Source organism: Camelus ferus, chromosome 28 (genome assembly GCF_009834535.1).
Source record: "Camelus ferus isolate YT-003-E chromosome 28, BCGSAC_Cfer_1.0, whole genome shotgun sequence".
Classification (NCBI taxonomy): Eukaryota; Metazoa; Chordata; class Mammalia; order Artiodactyla; family Camelidae; genus Camelus; species Camelus ferus.
Window position 1 is genome coordinate 4,886,431 of NC_045723.1, and position 20,511 is coordinate 4,906,941.

The 20,511-nt window shown below is 49.1% G+C and overlaps 1 protein-coding gene across 1 annotated transcript in view; it reads right to left on the reverse strand.

Annotated features, from left to right (window-relative positions):
* Window positions 1–1,228: 1,228 nt before the first annotated feature.
* The window catches only part of ANAPC1 (anaphase promoting complex subunit 1), an 83,909-nt gene continuing 64,626 nt past the window's right edge, over window positions 1,229–20,511 (reverse strand). Inside the window, 5 exon segments of the mRNA XM_014558298.2 lie at window positions 1,229–2,274; window positions 12,829–12,956; window positions 13,678–13,812; window positions 17,448–17,646; window positions 19,309–19,404. Coding sequence (XP_014413784.2) covers window positions 12,841–12,956; window positions 13,678–13,812; window positions 17,448–17,646; window positions 19,309–19,404 — 546 coding nt within the window. The 3' untranslated portion in view covers window positions 1,229–2,274; window positions 12,829–12,840.

Genomic DNA, 20,511 nt, shown 5'->3' on the forward strand with positions numbered 1-20,511 from the left:
TGATTGCAGCTAAACACAAGTAAGAAAAAAAAAAGACAGTAAAAATAAATTATATTAATAACTCTTTATTATGAATGACAAATTAATCAAGTTTTAATTTTGTATTTTCTCCACTGTTGGATAGGTGGACATATCACTTACGTTTGGAATCGTTAATCGACTTGATTAAACACAAGATGAGGTTCAAGGTGGAGGTAATGTTGGGATAAGAGGAGGTGGCCCGTGTGTTCGGGCTGGACACTCATTTCTCCCCCTTGAGGCCCATGGCCTTTTCCTTGAGTGCCTTTATAAACCAAAGAGCAGTTCCTGGTGGAATGGTGTGACATCATCAGTGCCTCATGGCAAAGGCTCCGGAATCTCAGGAGCCACTGGGTCCCAAACACTTGGCCACGGTCGGCGATTTCCTGCTGTTGCGAGGCTGCGTCTTGAGTAAGTGTGAGGGCCGAGGTCTTGACACTGCCTCAAGGTGTTCACTCAGGGTGGGCGCCACTCTTTTCTGTACCAAACTGAGTCTTGGACCCTGAGCTATGTTTTCCCAAAGGAGTCGCAAGGGATGTGGAAGGGGTTACCTGTGAATCTCCAGATGAATGACTGGGGACACAGAAGGAACACAAACCAGTCTCAAGTTTGAGGGGAAGAGAGAACAGGAGGGGATGTGGGTGGAAAGAGAACAAAACAAATACTGCGGAAGGAGGAGAGAGTAAAGCCACTCCCGGAGAACTCGCCCGTGAGCCTCAGGAGCCACAAGGACTGTGGGCAGAGCAAGAAGAGGGAGGAACACTGCCCTCAGACAGGGCGAGCGGCACTGGGCTTCTCGAGGGGGCACTGCCTCCATCAGCTTCAAGGGCTGTTTCAGACAGACATGGGCCACTCTGGTCATCTTTCTGCCAGGCTTGGTTGCCCAGGACTTTCCGGTGGTTCACAGGGATCCTCAGGCAAAGCTGATGCCATAAGCATGAAGGTCACCCTGCTGGACCCTAGTGGTGTCACTGCCACCAGCCATTCTTCCCTTGGGCACTGCTCAGACACGAGCTCTAATCCTGAGTCCAAAGAACTCTAGCCACGGTCAGGGGTCAAACCTTAGACAGATCACAGCATTGCTTCCTTAACTGCAAATGAGGGAAGTTATACGCCTCACCTCACAGATCATTAAGACTGAACGAGGTAACTCTCCACACACTGATCGATCAGTATCAATATCAGAAGCTCAATAAACAGTCAGTAACTGTTAGCTACCATTATTGCCATTTTAATTCTTACTGGGTTTCACAAGAAGCAGATGAAGCAAAAAGAAATGGCCTGGTGAGAATCAAGTTGGTTTCCTTCCCCTTTTTTTGTACCCAGAGAAGACAGGATTCCTCCGAGCTCCACACCAGCTGCTCAGAGACGGCTCCAAGTCAACAGGAACAGAGTCAGAAGAGGGAGTGCATGGCAGGGAAAGCAGGTGTGTGTGGCCATTCACCCGTCATGTTTCTGAATGAATGAAGGTGACAGGTCATCATGGCTCCAGCATCACTTCCTCCCTTGACCCACCTGAGTGTGTGCCTGCAGGGCAGGGGAAAAGGTGTCCAGGGCGAGACCGGAGGTCACTATCTTGTTCACCTGTAGTTATTAAAGACATCTATGACCAGAGAATTTCACATCTGTCTCCACAGAGGCGTCCCCCAGGCAGATTAATCCATGGAAAGGGGCACAGGAGAGCAGCTTGTGCCTGGCAAAGAGAGGTAAATATTAACTCAATTCCTACCCTCCTTTATAGACAAGTGCAAAGGGGGTGATGGTCATTCTTCTCTTATCCCTTCAGATGTCATGTGCAAAGTCCTCAAGGTGACTGAGAAGGGAAGAACCCAGTACTTCCCAGGTGGGTTCCTCCCATGATCACACAGGGCCCGTCCTCTCTCCCTGCAGCTCCTCGGAATAGGAGCCCTCCGGCCTCCAGTTCTGAGCCTCCAGAGGCTGTCCCCAAGCAGAGAACCAGGAGGATAAGAGGCCACAAGAGGAAGAGACTGGTGGATGTCAAGGCAGGTATGTGTCCTCAGGCACCCCTCAGCTTCCGTGGCCCTGCACGGAGCATCAGTTACTGCTGAGGAATACTTGTCATCCTGTCCTAGGGGGCAGGGTCCAGGCTTCGGGGTGAGCTGAAAGGGAAGCACTCGGGACTTCCCCGGGGGCCAGGTCCGTGCTCACGTGGAGTCTTGTTCCTGCAGCTGCCCGGAAGAGCACTCCCCTGACCTCCAATTCCACCTCCTTGGAAGCTGTCTCTGAACTGAAGTCCTGGAGGAAGAGAGGGCAGAAGAGGAACATATGGACTGTCAATCATGTTGAGGGGATGAAACTCAGGATAAACAAGAGGAGAAGACCCAGTTACCGTCCAGAAGACCAAGAAGCATTCTACCGGCTGCTGGGTGTGTGCTGAGCTGGTGGAGTCCCGGGGCCCTTCTAAACTGAGGACCCCAGTGGCTCTGGGATCATCCCCAAACCTCCCCCAGGGCTTGAAGCTGTCAGGTATCCAGGTGGCACGGGAGCAGATGGCTCCGCTTCTATGTTCTGGTCCTGCTGTGGTGCTGACAGGGTTTCCTGAGACAAGCTCTTGGAGGGAGAAGTGAAAAAGCAGCTCATAGTTGAGTGTTCAATTATCAAGACATTCCAGGACAAATCAAGGGGGGAATCCTCTGCCCACGTTTATTTCTTCCAGTTAAGATATTAGTGATTAGTGATGAAAGAACAAACTAGGTCTTGATGTCTTAATGCTCACAGGAGACAAAACACACACAAACATGCACAGAAATAAGTTGCTCTCAGCCAGTGACAAAGGCAGAGAAGGAAATTCTTAAAAAGGCAATGAAACCTAGAGATGGGGCGTGTGCAAGAGTAGGAGAGCTTTACAGTGTGGGATACCCAGGGAAGGTCTGCGGAGAAGGCGATGTCAGGGCCAAGGGCAGGACTGAGTGTGGCAGGTTTGGGGACGACACGGAGCTGACTGTTCAACGCAGCATCCACTAGTCACATGCAGCTATTCAAACTTAATTCTAAATGAGTTAAATAAATGTCTAAAATACAGTTCCCCTGCTCACCAGCCACATTTCAAATGATCAGTAGCCCCACATGGCTAATGGCTGCCATCGTGGACAGCAGAGAAACAGAACATCTTCACCATCACAGCAAGTTCTACTGGATGGCGCTCCTCTGAGGGCCAGGCTGCCTGGAGAAGGATCAGGGAGGGTGAAGTGATCCGTGGCCCCTCCATCCTCCCATCTGGGCGAATGGCATTGTTCAGGGCAAGGAGTGAAGGACAAGGGGGACCTGGCATCCTCAGGTCATCACTGGAAAATGGCATCTCCAGGGGACAACTTTAATACCAGATGAGCTTGCCAGGTAGGGGATCCTCCTACCAGTGAGGGGATCCAGAGAAAAAGGAGGGCAGGAGGGCCAGTGTCCCTGGGGGTCATGAACTCTCCACCATCCATCCAAGGTGCTCAGTTATCAGATGGAGCAGAAAAGTTCTGCACATTCTGAGCATTGTAAGTGACATGGATGTGGTGTCACAGAGGCCCGGCGCCACATCCAAGCTTTGACTTAGGCCAGTTTGTTCAACTTTGAGAGCCAGGTCACATCTCTGCATGAAACAGTTATCACTTCCCATGCGTCGAAGATTTAATAACTATCAAAGTCTGAGCCCCGAAGCTAAGACTCACTGTATCTGTGCCAACGCAAAGAGCAGCAGCTGTCTGATGTTAGGGCTCCCGGCCCTCCTGGAGCAAAGGGAGCTGCCTCTGCTTCATGAGACAGGGGAATTGGGAGAAGGCTCCAGCTTTCCTCTTCCCTGTGAAATGCCCCGCACTGTAGGCTCTCTGCTCCAAGGCCCTCATCACTTCTCTGTTCCTTTGCAGAGGATCCTGTTATCCAGAGCTTCTTGGAAGCTGACATTTTCCTGAAAGTGTCTGACAAGGTACCTGCAGCACTAAAATGGAGACTGAGAAGTCTGTAGTGTCACCATCCCATGGGGGGAGGTCCAGAGAACAAGATGTCTTCCTGGGCTACAGAAGCCCTGGAGAGATCTGACCCTGGTGCCAGAGAGGAAGGAAGGATGCACTGCTGGTGCCCTGCACTGGCCCTGGGCATCTCCTCCATCACGTCAAAGGGCCATGAGACCCTCCCCAAGGCCGTCCTGGGTGGGGGCGGGACAGCTGGCCCCCTCACACCCTCCCTTCCGTCGAGCCCTGGCTGCCCCGCCACTGGACCCTGTCTCCACACAGTACCTGCTCTCCATGGTGGTGGAGTACTTTGGCCGCGTTGGGCTGCCAGGTCACCTCTACAACAGGATCCACTTCTTCCTGGCCCTGTGAGCACCTCCTCAGGGACCTGCTTTCACTTCTGCCCCAGTCCCCCAGTCCAGCTTCCCTGTCCCGACAGACAGCTTGGCCAACGTGCCTGAAGGGTCCCCAGTGGTGGTTCCCCTTGGCCCAGAGCAGACAAGGCCTTCAGGGGTCACGTGGTTGGGGCAGGGCAGGCGATGAGTTGGTTCACGGGATAATGAACAGGGCCAGGGAACACCACTTGCTGCCCAGAGACTGAGCGACCTAAGCGGGAAAGCCCCAAGGAAACGATGACAGCCAGAACACCGGCCTGGGCCCGGGCGCAGCATGCTTGGGGCCTGGCGGGCTTGGTGCTGAGGATGGTCTTGCCCCCTCTGGACCCGGGTCCCCCAGGTGATGGGGCTTCCCTGGACCCCCTCTCCTGGATATGCCGCCTCAGGCCCTGGTTCCTCCGGTGTGACCTCGGTACCCTGAGGCTGGGAGCCCTCACTGGGGCCGGGACCAGCCTGCCCTCTTGTCTCGGTGGCAGCTACATCGCCTCCGACATGGAGGAGGACAACCCCACGTCCAAGCGGAGCATCTTCCAGTTCCTGCTCGGCAGGGAGCACTGGCCAGACCTCTACAAGGAGTTCCTCAAGTTGAAGGTGGAATTCTTCCACGCGATGGGGCACCGAGCCTGGGTCACCCTGGAGCTGTGTGAGGAGGTCTGTCGGGGATGAGGCAGGGGCACCCCAGCAGTGGTGGGGCTGGGCTCTTCCTCCAAGTGCTCACCCTGCGGTGCTTCCCTTTCAGATCCAGGCCCAGAACCCAAATCACTGGGTCTGGAGTCGGGTGCGCCAGTGCGCCCCCTAGGCCCCCAAGGAATGGAGTGGGGGCTGCAGGGGGTCCAGGTGAGTGCAGTCACCTCCAGGACTGGAGGAAGCGCCACTGCATCCCTCAATGTATTATTAGCAGAGTAAGGGCTCTGAGACCTCCCCTGGCACAGAAAGTAATTACTGTGTTGATTTCAAAACTCTTCGAATGGATTTGATTATGGAACCATGTCTGAGGCTACACAAGGTCCCGATTTGCATATCAACTTCTTTTTTCTTTTTTTTTAGGAAAACTCTTGGACATGCTGATCTAAGTAATGAAAATCTCTGCAGGGTTTTGATCTGAGTTGAAATTTTTAAATATAAATACATGAAAAACACTGAGGTCATCCTTTCTGGAAAAGGAGCTGTTACCATGGTGGCTCTTGGGGAAAAAAGAGAAAGAGTAATTCCAACATATCATCAGAAGTCTTGTGTGTTCTGTCCCACTTGATGCAAGCTCCCCTGAGCTGGGTCCCTGAAGGATGTGTCAGGGTCTAGGGTCACCACGGACAGACGGAGCTCCTAGCGCTCTCGAGTCTCTGAACAAATAAAATTGCTGGAAAGTAAAGGAAACAAGCACACATGCAGAACTGTGCGGAAGCACACGGCAGACAAGACATTTATAAAAACCTAGCACCTGACTAGCATCACACTCCAGCATTTGTTTTCTTTGGCTCAAATTGAGTGTTTATGTGCGGATTTACTTGAAGCGGAGGGAGTCCTTCACTGAAATGGATCAGGAACACCCTGCTTGGGCAGGATGGTTGTACTACAGCAATCCCGTGAGCTGAGCCCCTCGCTGCAGGGGGTGACGGGGCTCGTTCTGACCCCAGGAGAAAGAAGAGAGGAAAGCAGGTCAAGTGTGTTCTGAGATAAACCAACTTTGATATAAGTTTCATTCACCCAGTTTTTTATTTGAGGACCAAGAATACGTCAGGACTACATACTCCCACTCTGTATATCAAGAGCCTTAAAATTCCAAAGAAAATAGTATTTTTATCACAATAAAAGAAAAGAAAAATGTCAGTTGCTGGGGCCCCTCTTGGGTCTGGTCACTCGAGAGAGCAATGGGGGTGACAGCTGATTTCCCGGAGGTCGGAGCCCCTGTCCTCTGTGCACCTTGTGGTGCTGCCTGTCACTCTGATGGCACTTCCTCTCTTTTTTCGTAGCTCCCGCCCACTCTTCCTCCTCCCCCTCTGCCTCCCCCTCCCCCGCTGAGAGGCTGCCTCCTTCCCAGGCTCCAGGCAGCTGAAGACAGACAGCACTGAGCCTCCAGCTCTCCTCAGACCTGCAGGACAGAGGTGCCCGGAGAGCCTGGACCACAGCAGCCTGAACCTGGGGTGCTGAAACCGGCCCCCCAGCCTTCCAGGGGTATCAGCCCACAAAGGCCCTGACTCCTGAATTCCCTGGAAGGGTCTAGCAGTAACATGGAGGAGGCAGCCCAGGGAGCCACGAGACCAGAGCAGGAGCCTCTACAGAGACTGAGGATGGGGAGAGGGAGAGAGTCCAGGAAGAGGCCTGGACCACCAAGGAGAGGAACCTGAAGAAGAATCCAAAGAAGTGACCAGAAGGTGGTAAAAAGACAGGAGGACAAGGAGCATCTCAGGGACAGCTGTACTCAGAGGCCTTCCTGGCAGTCTGCTAGACAGCAGCCTCACCCAGAGAAGAGACAGGGAATTTCAGCAAAGGACTAACGGAAGGCATGGAGCACCCTGGTGGGCCGACCAAGGCTGACACAGTCGAATAGAAGGCGGGAGATCATACGCCATTGTTCACTCTGACATTACAGACATAACCCAACTTCCAAACTGAGAGGAGGGAGAGAGAAGGGGAGCTCATGAATGGTGCCTGGCGGGCATCATGTGCCATCAAAGCTGGAAACGGGACAGTGGAAGCCGAGGTAAGGAAAAGGAGGACTCGAGGAGTCCCATGAAGACAGTAACATGTGAAGAAGTCATATGTCGAATGCAGTCACAAGAACACAAGCCATCCTAAATGCCAGAGGTCACGACGACGACACATTTTTGAGAGCAGAGCAAATAGACCAAATAAAGATACCCAGTAAATGTAAGAAATACAGTATAAACATAATGTAAAAATACAAAAATTAAGAGACAACTTAGGTCATATTATTTGTATTAATAAATCTGAACTCATTGCTAAAAGAAAAAGATCTTCAGACTGAATCACAAAGCAAAACCCAGCTGTGTGGTGTGTAGGATTATCCTTAACTCACTCAGAGGTGCTAACAATAGACACACCCTCGACTCAGCATACAGATTGTGATTTTTACACCAAGGAAGGAAAATTAGGAAAATTAAGGCTCAAAATTCTGCAGACAGACTGGGAAGGTCACTTGGGGTGAGGGTGGGTGGGCCTGAGGGCAGGTGCCCAGAGTTGAAGGCCATCCCGGGGCCTGGGCTGGTCCACTGCAGCTTGATTTGCTCAGTAATGCTCAGGGTTTACAGCGATCTTTTTGCACAGCTATTTTAAACAGGAAGGTTTATTACTGGGCAGCTGCTGTACAGTATTATTGGGTAAAAACAGCAACTGCCAGACACAGTCTAGCTCTTCACCTCTTTTTTCCCATGGAAATGTCTAATTTCGCCACGGAATTTCTGATCAGGTTGCCAGGAACCTCTCAGAACAGTTGATTTTGTAAAAGAAAAAAAAAAAACTCTTTTCAGCTTTATCCCATGAGGGTTTAGCATCTCCTTCGAGCCCCTGACCCTCCCAGCTGCAGTCACAGCACCTGCAGCCCGTGACACCCAGTCTGGCAGAAGGTCGAGGTGGAAGCAGTCGTGCTAAGGGCTGGTACTCTCCCCAGGGCAGCCGCTGAGGGGCAGACCCAAAGCCGACAGGGCCCAGGGAACACACTGTCCCCATCCACACACCAGTGACTCAGTCCGGGGAATTCTGACACAAACGGGGCCAACCCCACAGCGTTCCAGTTTCTCAGCTAGAAGACTGCCCACTCTTCCTTGAGTCCGTGAGTCCCCTCAGCACATTGGGAGAACCTAAGGCCACTCAGGGAGTCACTGCCACTGCAGCTCTGAGGTTGGTGCCATCGGGGAAGTTAGTGCAGGGGTTTACAAGATTACAAAGAAATCTGAGGGTTTCAGAGAACAACGGAGGGTTTGATCATGGAAAAGGCAGGCGAATAGCACTGAGAGCTCAGAGAGGATAACCGAGCGCTGGAAACTCCACAGGCAAAGTCCAGGGGAGGCTGAGTAGTGGGGACTTCGGGGATGGACTCTGTTCACATCTGGGTCATTACACCCCACCAAGGCATCAGAGGGTTTGCTCGGGAACCCAAGCAGAAAGGGTGCTGATAAAAGGGAGCAGATGGAGGGGGTTTTGGAGCAGAGGATGGAGAAGCCCCGGCGAACCTGCAGAATGGGGTGCACCAGTCAGAGCTGGTATGAAGGCCCTGCAGCCAGAGTGCACTCGTGCCCTGTGTCTGCCTGTAACGGTTTCGCCGCCCCTGCCACCTCCAGGCTGTGCAGGGGCACCTCTCGCTGGCACCGCCCTGGCACTCTCACCTGGACCCCACGTGGGAAGCACAGGTGGAAGACAAGAAGGCAGAAGAGGAGGTGAAAATGCCGACGTGACACCCAGCCCCCACACAGGACACAGGGGATGACCACAGGTGAACCTGTGCGGCACAGGGAGTCTGGAGGGAGATGACAGACGCCCTCCTCTGGGATTTGCGGAGATTTTAACACGTGAGGCCTGGAGGGCAGCCCATCTAGATCTTATGGGGCAGGAAACCGCAGCCAGGGATGCTGGTTACAGTGGATTTGCGGATGATGCTTCAACTCCAGAGTTACACACATTCACCCAAAGAATTTTCTTAATCTCTGAAATGGTACAGTAAGCAAACTGAAAATATTCTTAGTAAGTGGAAGATATGCACAGAAATAAACACAAGTGAACGAAACGTAAGTGGCACTAACCAGCTTCCAGCCACTGTCCCTGTGATGAGTCCCCCCTCCCCATGTGACTCCCCAGATCAGGGTCCAGCACGTCCAGGTGCTCAGAGCACATGGTCTACAGCTTCACAAGGCACTGCGCCTGCACGATGGCACCGTTAACCACAGAGACAAGGCAACAGACTTGGAGTAAAAGCAGTGGAAATTAAGAATGCCAGATTTTCACTGAACTTAGTATAAAGTTAATTCTTTTCCTAAATTTCCTGTTTCATGTTCTAACGTACCATGAAAGAAATACTTTTAGCTAAAATTTTAATTGAGATTGTTGTTATAAAACCAAGAAAGCAACAAACAGACTAATTCAATTAACCTAATTCCAAGAAATTACACGGAAGTCTTCGTTTTTCTAAAGATGCACAGAGAAAGGAAGAATCAATTTGTCTTCTTTTTAAAGGAGTTCATAAACTCTGCCTGGTGCAACGTCCTCGTAACTTACATTAAATCTGCCTCTTCCCGAGCATCTGCTGGACCAAGAAGAAAGGCAGGAAGGGACCAGGTTCTCGGGTAGAAATAGTGTGGTCTGGGAGCCCAAGCTTGTTAAGGTTGTGATGGGGAGCGGGGTGGCCCGGGGCCAGCCACCTCCCTCCCTGAGCCGCAGGGGTCTGGGCTGTAGAACAAGGGGCAGGACCAGATGCCGCCTGAGGGAGCTTCCGGTGCAGCTGCCTGATCTGGGTCAGGCTCGTCGGAAGCCTGAAATTCCTGCCCTTGGAGCAGCCCCCACTCCCCATCCCAGCCTCACCTTCACTCAAGGACATGAGATGGAGCAAAGCAAGCGGGTGACGAACAGGCAAGTCATCCACGGGCAAAAATCAAGGATGTTCCAGGGATTTTTTAAAAAATTTAACCAAAAAAGACTATTCTGAAGCTTGTGACTATAATAAGAAGCAATCGATGTATTTCAGAGTACAGGGAACCTGGCCTTGGCAGCCGGAAAAGACATCACCTGGGAACTCTGTGAAGCAGGCAGTATCTGCCCAGTACAGGCTGGGGGCTGACGGAGGCCTCCAGCATGGGGACACCCTCTGCAGTAGCTGCTTCTCTGACCTCACCTCTGCTTCCCTCGACTGCTGGCTGGAAACTGCAGACATTAGGGGTACAGAGGTGACCAAATCCTATCCCCTCCCTCATAGCTTACTTAACTGGAGAGATCTTCATGCAGTGAGGCATTTTCCACATTTGGTCAGTATGAGGCTGGGGAACTCAGAAGAGGGGCCCTCAACCCTGTATGAAGGAGGCAACAAAGACTTCCTGCTTTGGTCTCAGACTGGTCCAGGGCCTTCAGTTTCACTCAGCTCCTGACATCCCCTGCCAGCCTGGCCCACTCCCGCCCCTCAGCCTGGGCTTCGGCATGCGCTTCCCTTGGAATCAGCACAAATCCACTCCTCTGACAACACCGGCCTCGGCTCCCATTCTCTGTCTTCCGCTCCAAATCCCGGCCCCCACACTCTGGCCTGTCTGCCCAGCAGGCTCGTCGGCCTCCCGCCAAGTGGGTCTGCACACTGATCATCGGGCTGAGAGACGAGAGGTCCCCTCCTGCTTGCCTCCTCTAGGATGTCAGGAGGTCCCCTCAGCTGGGACATGCCCCTCTCCATAAGCTGTGAAGTCAGCTGGTTTCTACACAAAGAGTGAGAAAGAGACCTCACTCAGGGAAGATTAGACAGCACCAAGGAGAAGTTCTGTAGGGCTTACCCCAGTGGTGTCCTCCTGCTAAGGCCGGGGGTCTCTGCCTCAGAACTGCCCACACGTTCACGCCCGCACTCCTTGGCAAGACCCCCAACGGAGGAGCACAGGTGCCAGCATCCATTGGGGAGGCAGGGCCACCCTCTCCGAGTGTTGACTCTGTGTGACGGCACTGGTTCTTTAATTCTGTCCATTTCCAGCTGTGTAAGTAGAAAAGCTGGCTGGAGGGAATTCCCAGTCAGTCAGGAGTCATACCGTGACAGACGTTACTAGCACTGACCAGTGCCTGGCTCTCCCCTTTGTGGAAGAGCATTCAGGGAGTGGACCAGTTGGACTACTCTGCGCCCACAGGCCGGAAGCGGACGGGGCCTGTGCCACTCCTGGGCCAAAACACGAAGAGCCGGAGGCACTTCTCCAGCTCTTCCCCTGCCGTGGCTGTGAGGAGGCTAAAATGTTCTGGATGGTGAGAACTACACTCTCAAGATTTCTTGAGTGCCCACACATGGCTGCACTGACTTCTTCCATGACCCCAGCACGTCTGCTCAAGAGCAGACTGTCCAGGAGACCCTCCTTGCCCCTCAGCAGGCCCCAAGTATAAAGACAAGGCTGTTCGCAGGCCACCTGCACGCCTCTCCTGCTCTCCCACTCCTGCGGCCTCAGTTCTGCTCTTGCTGACAACATTCTAGTGACTGTTCTCCCTCACAGACGTGCATTCAGATGTGTGCAAATAACTCAAGCCATTCTTCCATCAGAGAAGGGCTTACAAATTATAAACCAGGAAGAGTGAAGACAGCAAGTTGCCCACATACTGAGCTCTTCATATCCTGATTCACATGGACCTCCCATAATCTACCATGTTAACTTTTTTCTTTTAAGCAGAAGAAAAACTATGTAAGTGTGAAGGGAAGCACATTTCTTCCTCCCAATCAGCCACTCTGCTGACGTGTCATAAGCAAGGGCAAGTCCCCGGTGGGGCACAGGTTGGTCTGACGAGAACCACTGACTCAAGACGTCTGCCTTCCAGACACAAGCCCCCTTTGCAGAAGCAAATGTCACACCGGTTTTTGTCAGGGTCTCAATGGAAACATCTCTGTTTGCCTTAATTATTACTTTTAAAGCTAAACCCCACAGTTCAGGATGCGGAACCATGAAATCACTGGATGGGCCTTGCAGCTCTACCAGTTTACGGCCCCACTGGCCATTCAGGACGCACAGGCGCACGTCAGAATCTGGGCAGCACAGAGCCGCCCTCTTCCTGGACTGCAAATCTGAGGTTGGACACACCTGCACACAAATACCTTCGTCATCGTCTAGTCCAGGAGCCCGACACACACGTACGTTCTCAAAATCGTGAGTGGAAATGAACTGTCTTTTATTTAAAAATACAATTTCTGAAGACCTCTCTGGAGTGGAATTTTCATATTTTCTCTATTTAGAGCAGGCTTTGTGTTGGGCAACCCTTCATTATAGTATAAATCTCCTTTTCAAGACAATCGATCACACTATGGGGATGTCTAGCACCATCACAGGAAGTACAAACTTCTGACCAGGTAATGGTGACACCTTAGAAAACGCGACAAGGGTTTTCGCTGCTGCAGAAAGTAAAACTTTATGACAGGGCTTCTTTAAAAACTTCACATTTTTGTGCATAAAGTCACTTCACCTGAACCACCATAGCTGGAAGACTTCAAAAACCAATATCCATCCCAGCCAACTGGTCTATTCTCTGAAACCCCAAACTAATCATCCAGAGTTTTGAAAACAAACCAAAGAATTTTATTTACAAAAGTAAATTTTAACTCACTGTTATATATCATATAACGTTAATGCCGACGGCAACAAAGTCTCTGGGATATTTAAAACATTTAGATTAAGGTTTGTGCAGGTCACTTCCTCCCAGCTATATTATAAAACTTACAAATGTTCCTTTAGCTTTGTTGTTTGGTCACGCTTTTGTGCAGAAGCCATGTTTCAGGGTAGGCTTACCACCAGACATGATCACATGACCATTGGCTGTGGATTTCCAAGAAGCAAAGGCGCCAATCTCAGCAAAGCGCGCACGGGCATCTTCAGCTGTTTAAATTTGAAGAGGAGTTCCGCAAAGCTCGTGCTCCCTACGGAAATGGAAAGGGGGGGGGGAAGGGTCATATCTCCAAATAAATTCAGCCATACAGCCTTTCTGAAGAAAGCTTCAGACACACAATCATGTTTAAAGCTGGCATTCTTCCCTTTGAAAACAATCACCAAAAGACTGTATTTAAATTATGAATTTCCCTAATGCACTACAATGATTTATAACTTTTTAATTTATCCATTCTGTACTTCAGAAAGTGACCTATAGCTGTATGTGAAATTATTAATACCGTTTAAACACATTATTTAAATATAATTAATAAGTGTGCCGGTCTATCTGTATCTGATTCTACATTCAGAAAAATACAGTCAGGTGCTAATATCTTAAACTCTCTATTGGGAGAACGTTCAAACACACAAAATAAGGTACCTGTTCACTGTAAAGCTTTATAATATTAGAAGTCAGTATTATATGATTTTTAAAAATCCAAACTGAAAACCCAGAAGATAAAGAAAAGTAACTACAACAAAAATCAATTAACAGAGAAGAACAACATGAACATCTGGTTTATCAGTATATACTGGTAGTTGGGTCCTGTTAAGAATTCAGAAAAAATTCTCAACAATAAAACCCAAACACGAATAAAGTGGAAAACCTAACTAGAGAAGATAACTCAGGAGAAATGCCTCCCACCGTTAGTGGGAACTAAAACCGCTAGTGGGTAACGCCAGGTGCCGGAGAGGGTTCAGACATGCAGTTACCTTCCAGGCCGATAGATGGCAGGTGCCGTGGAGCCGGCACCGAGTGGTAGACGAGGAAACAGGCCAGCATGCTCAGCTGCGCTTCCCCACAGGGCTGCCCGTTGAGGTAGGCGTGCACACACACGTCACCCCCAGCTGTGAGAGAAACACAGATGGAACAGAACCAACTCACTACAGAACTGAGAGGCCCAAGGAATGCCTTCTTTTTGTTACTTTTTCATCAAGAACTCATCAAGCACTTACCATACGCCAGACAGGCCCTGTGCGGGGCATTAAGGCTACTGGGGTAAAGCAGATGACTGCCTGTCACTGCCAAGTTTGGAGTATTGTGGGGGACAGAGATATTACATACCCAATGATGCAAACTGAAGCTAGTCACAAATTACGATGCGCGCCATGAAGGTGCAGGGGTCACCTGTCTCCCCAAACACCCCCTTTATTACCACCCTTCCCCCCACCGCGCAGCATCGGCGGGGACTGACTGCCACGCCAGGGCCGGATCCTGATTAGTCATGGTCAGAGCTTCTCAAACTTGAACAGGCATCAGAATCACCCGGAGGACTGATTAGAACCAGACGGCTGAGCCCCTCCCCCACAATTTCCTGGATGAGGCCAGAAAACTGCATTGCTAACAAGTCCCCAGGTGATCCGCTGCTGCTCCTCCAGAGACCACACTTTGAGAACCACTGGTCTGGGCCAATCGAGGCAGCCCCATTCCCCTGGTACAGTGACTGGTTCGGGGACAGGCAGAGCTCAGCCATTCAGAGAGAGACGCTCTCTGCCACAGGGACTGACTGAGGAATGGGCATGAGCTCCAGTTCAAGCTAGAGACACGAGGAGATGCTTGACAACATGTCTGCTAGAGGCTTTTCGGAAAGAAGTTTCCTCATTCTTATGGCAAAGCTCCTGGAAGCAACGCTGTTCTTCTCTGAGCAAGATGCTGAGCTTGAGGCAAGGAACTGTTACGGTTATTTTATTGCCATCAAAAAAAAAAAAGTACCCTGAGGACAAAGCCATGGCAGAGAGTATAACTGAGGGAGCCTCAGAGAAATGGAGCTGAAGCCACTGGAATAGGACCACCCTTCAGCCTGCCGTACTGTGGACTTCCAATTACGTATGTTCATCTGTGTCCTTACCGTTTACGCCAGGTTGAGTCAGGCCTTCTGTTACCTGTAGACAAAGGCATTCTGATACAGAGAAAAAAGTTGAGAGAGAGAAATAAAGATGGCAGGACAGCTGCCTGTGGCCTTAGAGGCCTAGGAGGAAAGGGAGTTTAAATTGAGGCTGCAAGAATGAGTATGAGTTGGGCAGGCAGAGCATGAGAGGAAGAGGTTCTTGGGAGGGGAAGCAGTCCGGTCAAGTAGGGAGCAGGAGCTCTGTGCTCTGGGGGAACTGGAGGGGACCAGGTTGTCCAAGTGGGGTTCTGTTCTAGGACAGAAGCAGTAAAATGTGGACAGAGTCAAGAGATATTTAAGAGTGAGGACTGAAAGAGTAATGGACTGGCTACTGCAGGAGAGAGGGGAGGGAAGGGGAGGGGAGGGGAGGAAGGAGCAAGGATGAGTTTCAGAAAGGTCAAGGAAGGAATGACAGTGAAATCAAGATGGAACTGAGAAAGGATGGTCAGAGGTTAAAAAAAAAAAAAAGAACTGGGGAAGTGCACTGTCACAGAAGTCAAGGGAGGCCTGTTTCCATAAAAATGAGACAGTGATAGGAACAATGCCAGGAGTCCACGGAACCTGATCATGAGGATGTCAGTCTGGTGGGAGGCAGAAACCTTTGGGGTGGGCGGCAGGAGTGATAAAGGAGGCAAGGAGCGACTCTTCTCTGACAGTGTATCATGAAAGGAAGGAGAGAACACGGGAGCTATGACTTCTATTCAGTGACGTTCTCACGCCTACTGGTTTTTTGTTTCACTGATTTTCTCTATCTTCTGTTTTCAATTCCGTTGATTTCTGCTTTTGTATGCTTGCGTAGGGTTATTTTGCTTTTCTTTTTCTAGTTTCTTTAAGTGAGAACTTAGATTAGTGATTTGGGACCTTCCTATTGCAAATATTTAATGCTATCAATTTCCCTCTCAACACTGCTTTAGCAGGAAGACTTAAGACTACAAAATTTCAACATTTACTCTGTGTGTACAGTAGTTAAGAAAGTGTAGTACTGGCAAAAAGATGATAAACAGATAAATGGTACAAAACTGAGTCCTGAAACACTCACTTTTACAGTCCACTGACTTTCAGAGAAGGACCCCAAAGGAATCCAATGAGAAAGAAAAGTCTTAAATCTTATCAATAGCAAGGGTCTGCTATAGGTGATCAAACGCTAAACTAAACACCAAAACTTACAAATAACTTGAATTTTTCCCCAAACATGAGAAGAAAAATGATTATCATACTTTTGGAAATTGTGGAACTACATGACCTTTCAAATCCCAAGAGGAGATAACAGACCGGATGCGGGTGTTAAACACAAACTGGGAGTTTGAAATGGCTGTTTTCCATGTATGTCCCTCACAATCTGGTTGACAATTTTTTTGGAAATTCTTTTTTTTTTTAAAGAAACAATTAGTGCACTGATTTGGGAGGAGAGAAGGATGCAGGCGGGAAATGCGAAGGCAAGGTACTCCCTCGTGTTTGCCAAAAACCACTGCCCCACACCCTCCGCCCCCATCACCCTTCTCTGGGATGGGGCCCTCCCTCGCCCTCTCCCTCCTCCCCTGCACCCACCTGACCTAGCCTTCAGTGATTAGGCAGAGCCCACCCCGGCTCTAAAGCTGGGTGAAGATGGGCTCCAATCAACCTTTCTTCCCCCTCCTTCCACCTACCCCCTCATTCCTATCTCCTGTCTAAGTAAAATACAGAAAAGCCATTGCAGCTGGTACCTGGGAGAAGCAAGTCTCAGAGCCGGGGGCGGGCAGACAGAGAAGCCTCAGCCAGGTGCAATGGGACAGCTAGTTTCCAATTTAATTATATTCACAACCCTAGGTTCTGTCAGTTACTAGCAACTTTAAAGAATCAAGAACTGATTCAGTTCAATTCAATATCAGTTACTACTGATATTACCAGGGCCAGTATTTACCCAAAGCAGGTTGCTGTCAGACATGTATTAGAAGCATTAGAACCGAAAAGAATAAACAGATCAAGGAACTGACTACTAAAAATCCATCTCAAGCATATATTACGTATCAGACAGCTTTCCATTTATCAAAAGGCCCCACCATTTGCCTCACATGAGGCATCATTACTTCTGCACTGTGAGGAATAACCTCACCACCTCACTGCAGTCACAAGTCAGTACTTCCACTGACAGACAGCCATAGTTAATGAAGTTCCAGGTTCTCACTGACTGACTCAGAGCTACCAAAGCAAGCGTTCCCTCTAAGCACACATCAAGCTTTCAGTGTGCACAGGGTGGAGGCACCAAAAAGGGCCTCAGGTAGGTGACAGGCCACACCGCTAAGGAACAGAAGAGAGAAGCACTGGAAAGGAAGCACGATCTGACGCTAGAAAAGATACACCAGCTTCCTAAGTGTCAAGTGGTGTTTAAAAAGCTACACGTATACTCGCCCCCTGGCTCATAAAGCAGAGTTAAATACACCTGTTAAGGAAGTTAAAGCAGATAATCAGAGTCTAATTCACCTAGCCGGAACCGTTTCATCCGCAGCCATTCTGGACTGTACTCAGGCTTGCCTTGCTTACCAATGAGAACGTTAGAACAGGAACGCCTGAGTTCCAGTGCAGCCTGAAAGCACGAGGGGCACAACCTGTTACTACCTTGCAGCCACTGGTCCAGAGCGTTGTCAACAGTGCACTTCACAACAGGGAGGAACTCCGAGCTCATAAAGAGCCCTCGTTTCGGGTGGTTCTGCAGCCGCTCCTGGTGGCTTCTGGAGCTGAAAAACTCTAACACCAACTTTATCTGCCAGAGTTCAGACGTCTCGGACATTTCTCTTCTTCCCAGTCTTCTCACAGCCTTGCGGAGAAAAGAGGACAGCAACCAACTTAATGACGGAGTGAAGATGCTCTGTCACCTCCTTGGAGTTGTACACGAGAATGTCACTTAAATGTGGTTCATAAAACCAACGAAGAGCAGAGGGGACCCCACTCTGTTTTGATGCACTCTGCCCCACAGAGGAGCCCTTTACTGGGTTTAGATACATGGCCCACTGTCTTTGAACAACTTTCATGTAAAAAGCAGCAAAGGCAAATGAGCTCATTCTTGGCTCAAAGGCTCTGAAAAATGAAAACTCAACAGGTCTACAGCCAGTCACCTCTGGGAGACCCAGGCTGGTTACAATGACGTGGCCAGGATCAGGCCAGGGATCCCAGGGGTCAGAGGGCAAAAACAATATTACTGATAATGCTGTTCTTGGGACACATCTGCAAAGTACCCACGGCTGCAACCAGAAGGTATGTTCTATAGATACCTGCCCGCGACTGCGAGGGGGTGAAGGTTCAGAGCATAAAAAGAGAAGAACACACACTCAGTCAGCAACTGAAAAACACAACTCATTACTTGGCTGCTGTATAGAGACACTACGAGAAGCAGTAAGAGTGCGGACATCATTTATTCACACTTACCAATCAAAAAAGGTGAATGTCAGACAATGACGGCATTCTAGGCCTACTTGGTTATACTGGAACTTGCCTTCTAACTGAGAACGCTACATTAAGTTAACCCTGGTTTTTTGCAAACTACCTCCTGCATTTTCCCACTGAGCTTTTCAGTAGAGATTATTTTTACATTAGAGATTACTTCCTTTGGCTTTAGACACTGAGTCCCAAATTCTCATCTGTGAACTCATTATATCATATTCACTCAAAGAGCTGTTCAAAACTATAGATCCTGGACGACAGAGCTCAGAAATTCTGATGCAGTAGCTACGGAATGGGACTTGGAGGATCTGTATTGTTAAGATTTTCCACATAAATTTTAGCCAAGTTAGAGAACTATTAGCTTGGTTTAACTGCAAAATTGATTAAAAAAAAATAAATTAATTAAAAAATTGAGCCAGAAACATATGAAACTATTTAAAAGACATATGTATTATTAATAACCTAAAGTGAGTAAATTAGTCCAATCCTTTAGGAATGTTGTCAGGCATTATCTTCTGCATTACCTCTCTTTCAGGCTCTTTTAAAACAGCAGTAATATGAAAGAAATAAAAAAGTGACTCCAGCTCCCTAAATCCCTACATACTGACGCCACGACCTCTGCCAGCCTAGTCGCACAGGGGTGACTGCCATCACCGGGGCACTGTTCACTTACTCCTCAATTGCATAATGTCCATGAAGAGGCTTTGTCAGCAGGGAGGCAAGAGACCACACAAGGATGCTAGGGGAGAAAGGGAGGGAACATGCTCTTTCTTTCTTAGTGAGAAGAGGAGGCAAGGAGGAGAGAACAGGAAACCTTGGGGTAAGACAGCCCACCAAGCGGCACTCCAGAGATCATAAATTCTGAGCTTTTGGTATGTACAGAGCTTTCAACTTTGGCAGGGATTCCTTTTTTGAAATTCTAAAAGAAAATGAGAAACTAAAAAGATGGACAGGTAGGGAACCTCACCTCATTGTTCGGTATGTTACCTGAAATACAAGATCAATCTCATCAGAACTGGAACAGTTGTTTGCACCATACCTGATCCATCGCTATGTATGCCGGCAACATCTCTGGGGTCTCCTGAGTCACACATTCATACAGCACTGAAGAAAAGAGATCCAGAATTTCCTGTTTCTGTGGAAAACCAGAATCTTTTTGTAGCACATCAATGTATATTCCAAAATCAATTCAAAAAACAACTATACAGCAACTCCTACGGTCCATTAAGTTCTGCAGTGAATGATATAAAAAGGTAAAACAGCTAGGTCTTTATAAATCACAGTGCATGCAACATTAAATATTAATAAAATACAACAAAAATTAAGTCCCAAGGGACAGTTAAGGACATAACTGCAGTAGAGGAGAGGAAGGGATCAAGCTGGGCAAAATGAACAGAGATACGACTTGGGTTGGGCTGGCAAGAACAGGATCCAGAAAGGGCTCCCGGCATCCACAAAGATGGAGTAGAAACGCTGAGCAGAACAGTGTGGGGGAGGCAGCAGGGCCAAGTCGAGATGGGGTTAAGGGCAGGCACGGGCTTCCCCCAGGGACCTGTGGCCTGGAGCGCAGGCCCAGCCCTCACTAGCTAGCTGTGTGATCTTGGGCATATGATGCCTGTAAGTGGCAGTTTCCTCATCCATAAACCCAGAACAATAAAGCACATACCCTCAGGGGCAGAAACAAACGACAAATTTACAAAGAGTACTGAGCAGAGTGCCCAGCATACAGTACAGATTCAATAAATAAGAGGCAGGAAGGTTACATCACTCAACTCTCAAAACAACAATGTAAGGTAGGCTCTATTATAATCCCACTTTTAGAAATAAAGAAACTACACCTCACAGAGGTTGAAAAAATTTCCCCAAGGCCACACACGCTTGTAGGCAACAGGCCATCGATTCCAGATCACCTAGCTCCCACATCTAATCCCTGCCACCTAAGATGACGGATTAAATCAAAGATCTGCCAGCACCCTTTGAATCCTGAAGATAACAGTTTTACGACCAACAAAAGGAAGGTTAGAAAAGAGAAAACAACAACAACAAAAACAAAAACAAAAAAGCAAAGCATAAATACAAAACAGAAAGAGACTCATAGACATAGAATACAAACTTGTGGCTGCCAAGGGGGCAGCGGGGGGGGGGGGGGATAGACGGGATTTCAAAATTGTAGAAAAGACAAACAAGATTACACTGTAGAGCACAGGGAAATATACACAAGATCTTGTGGCAGCTCAGAGAA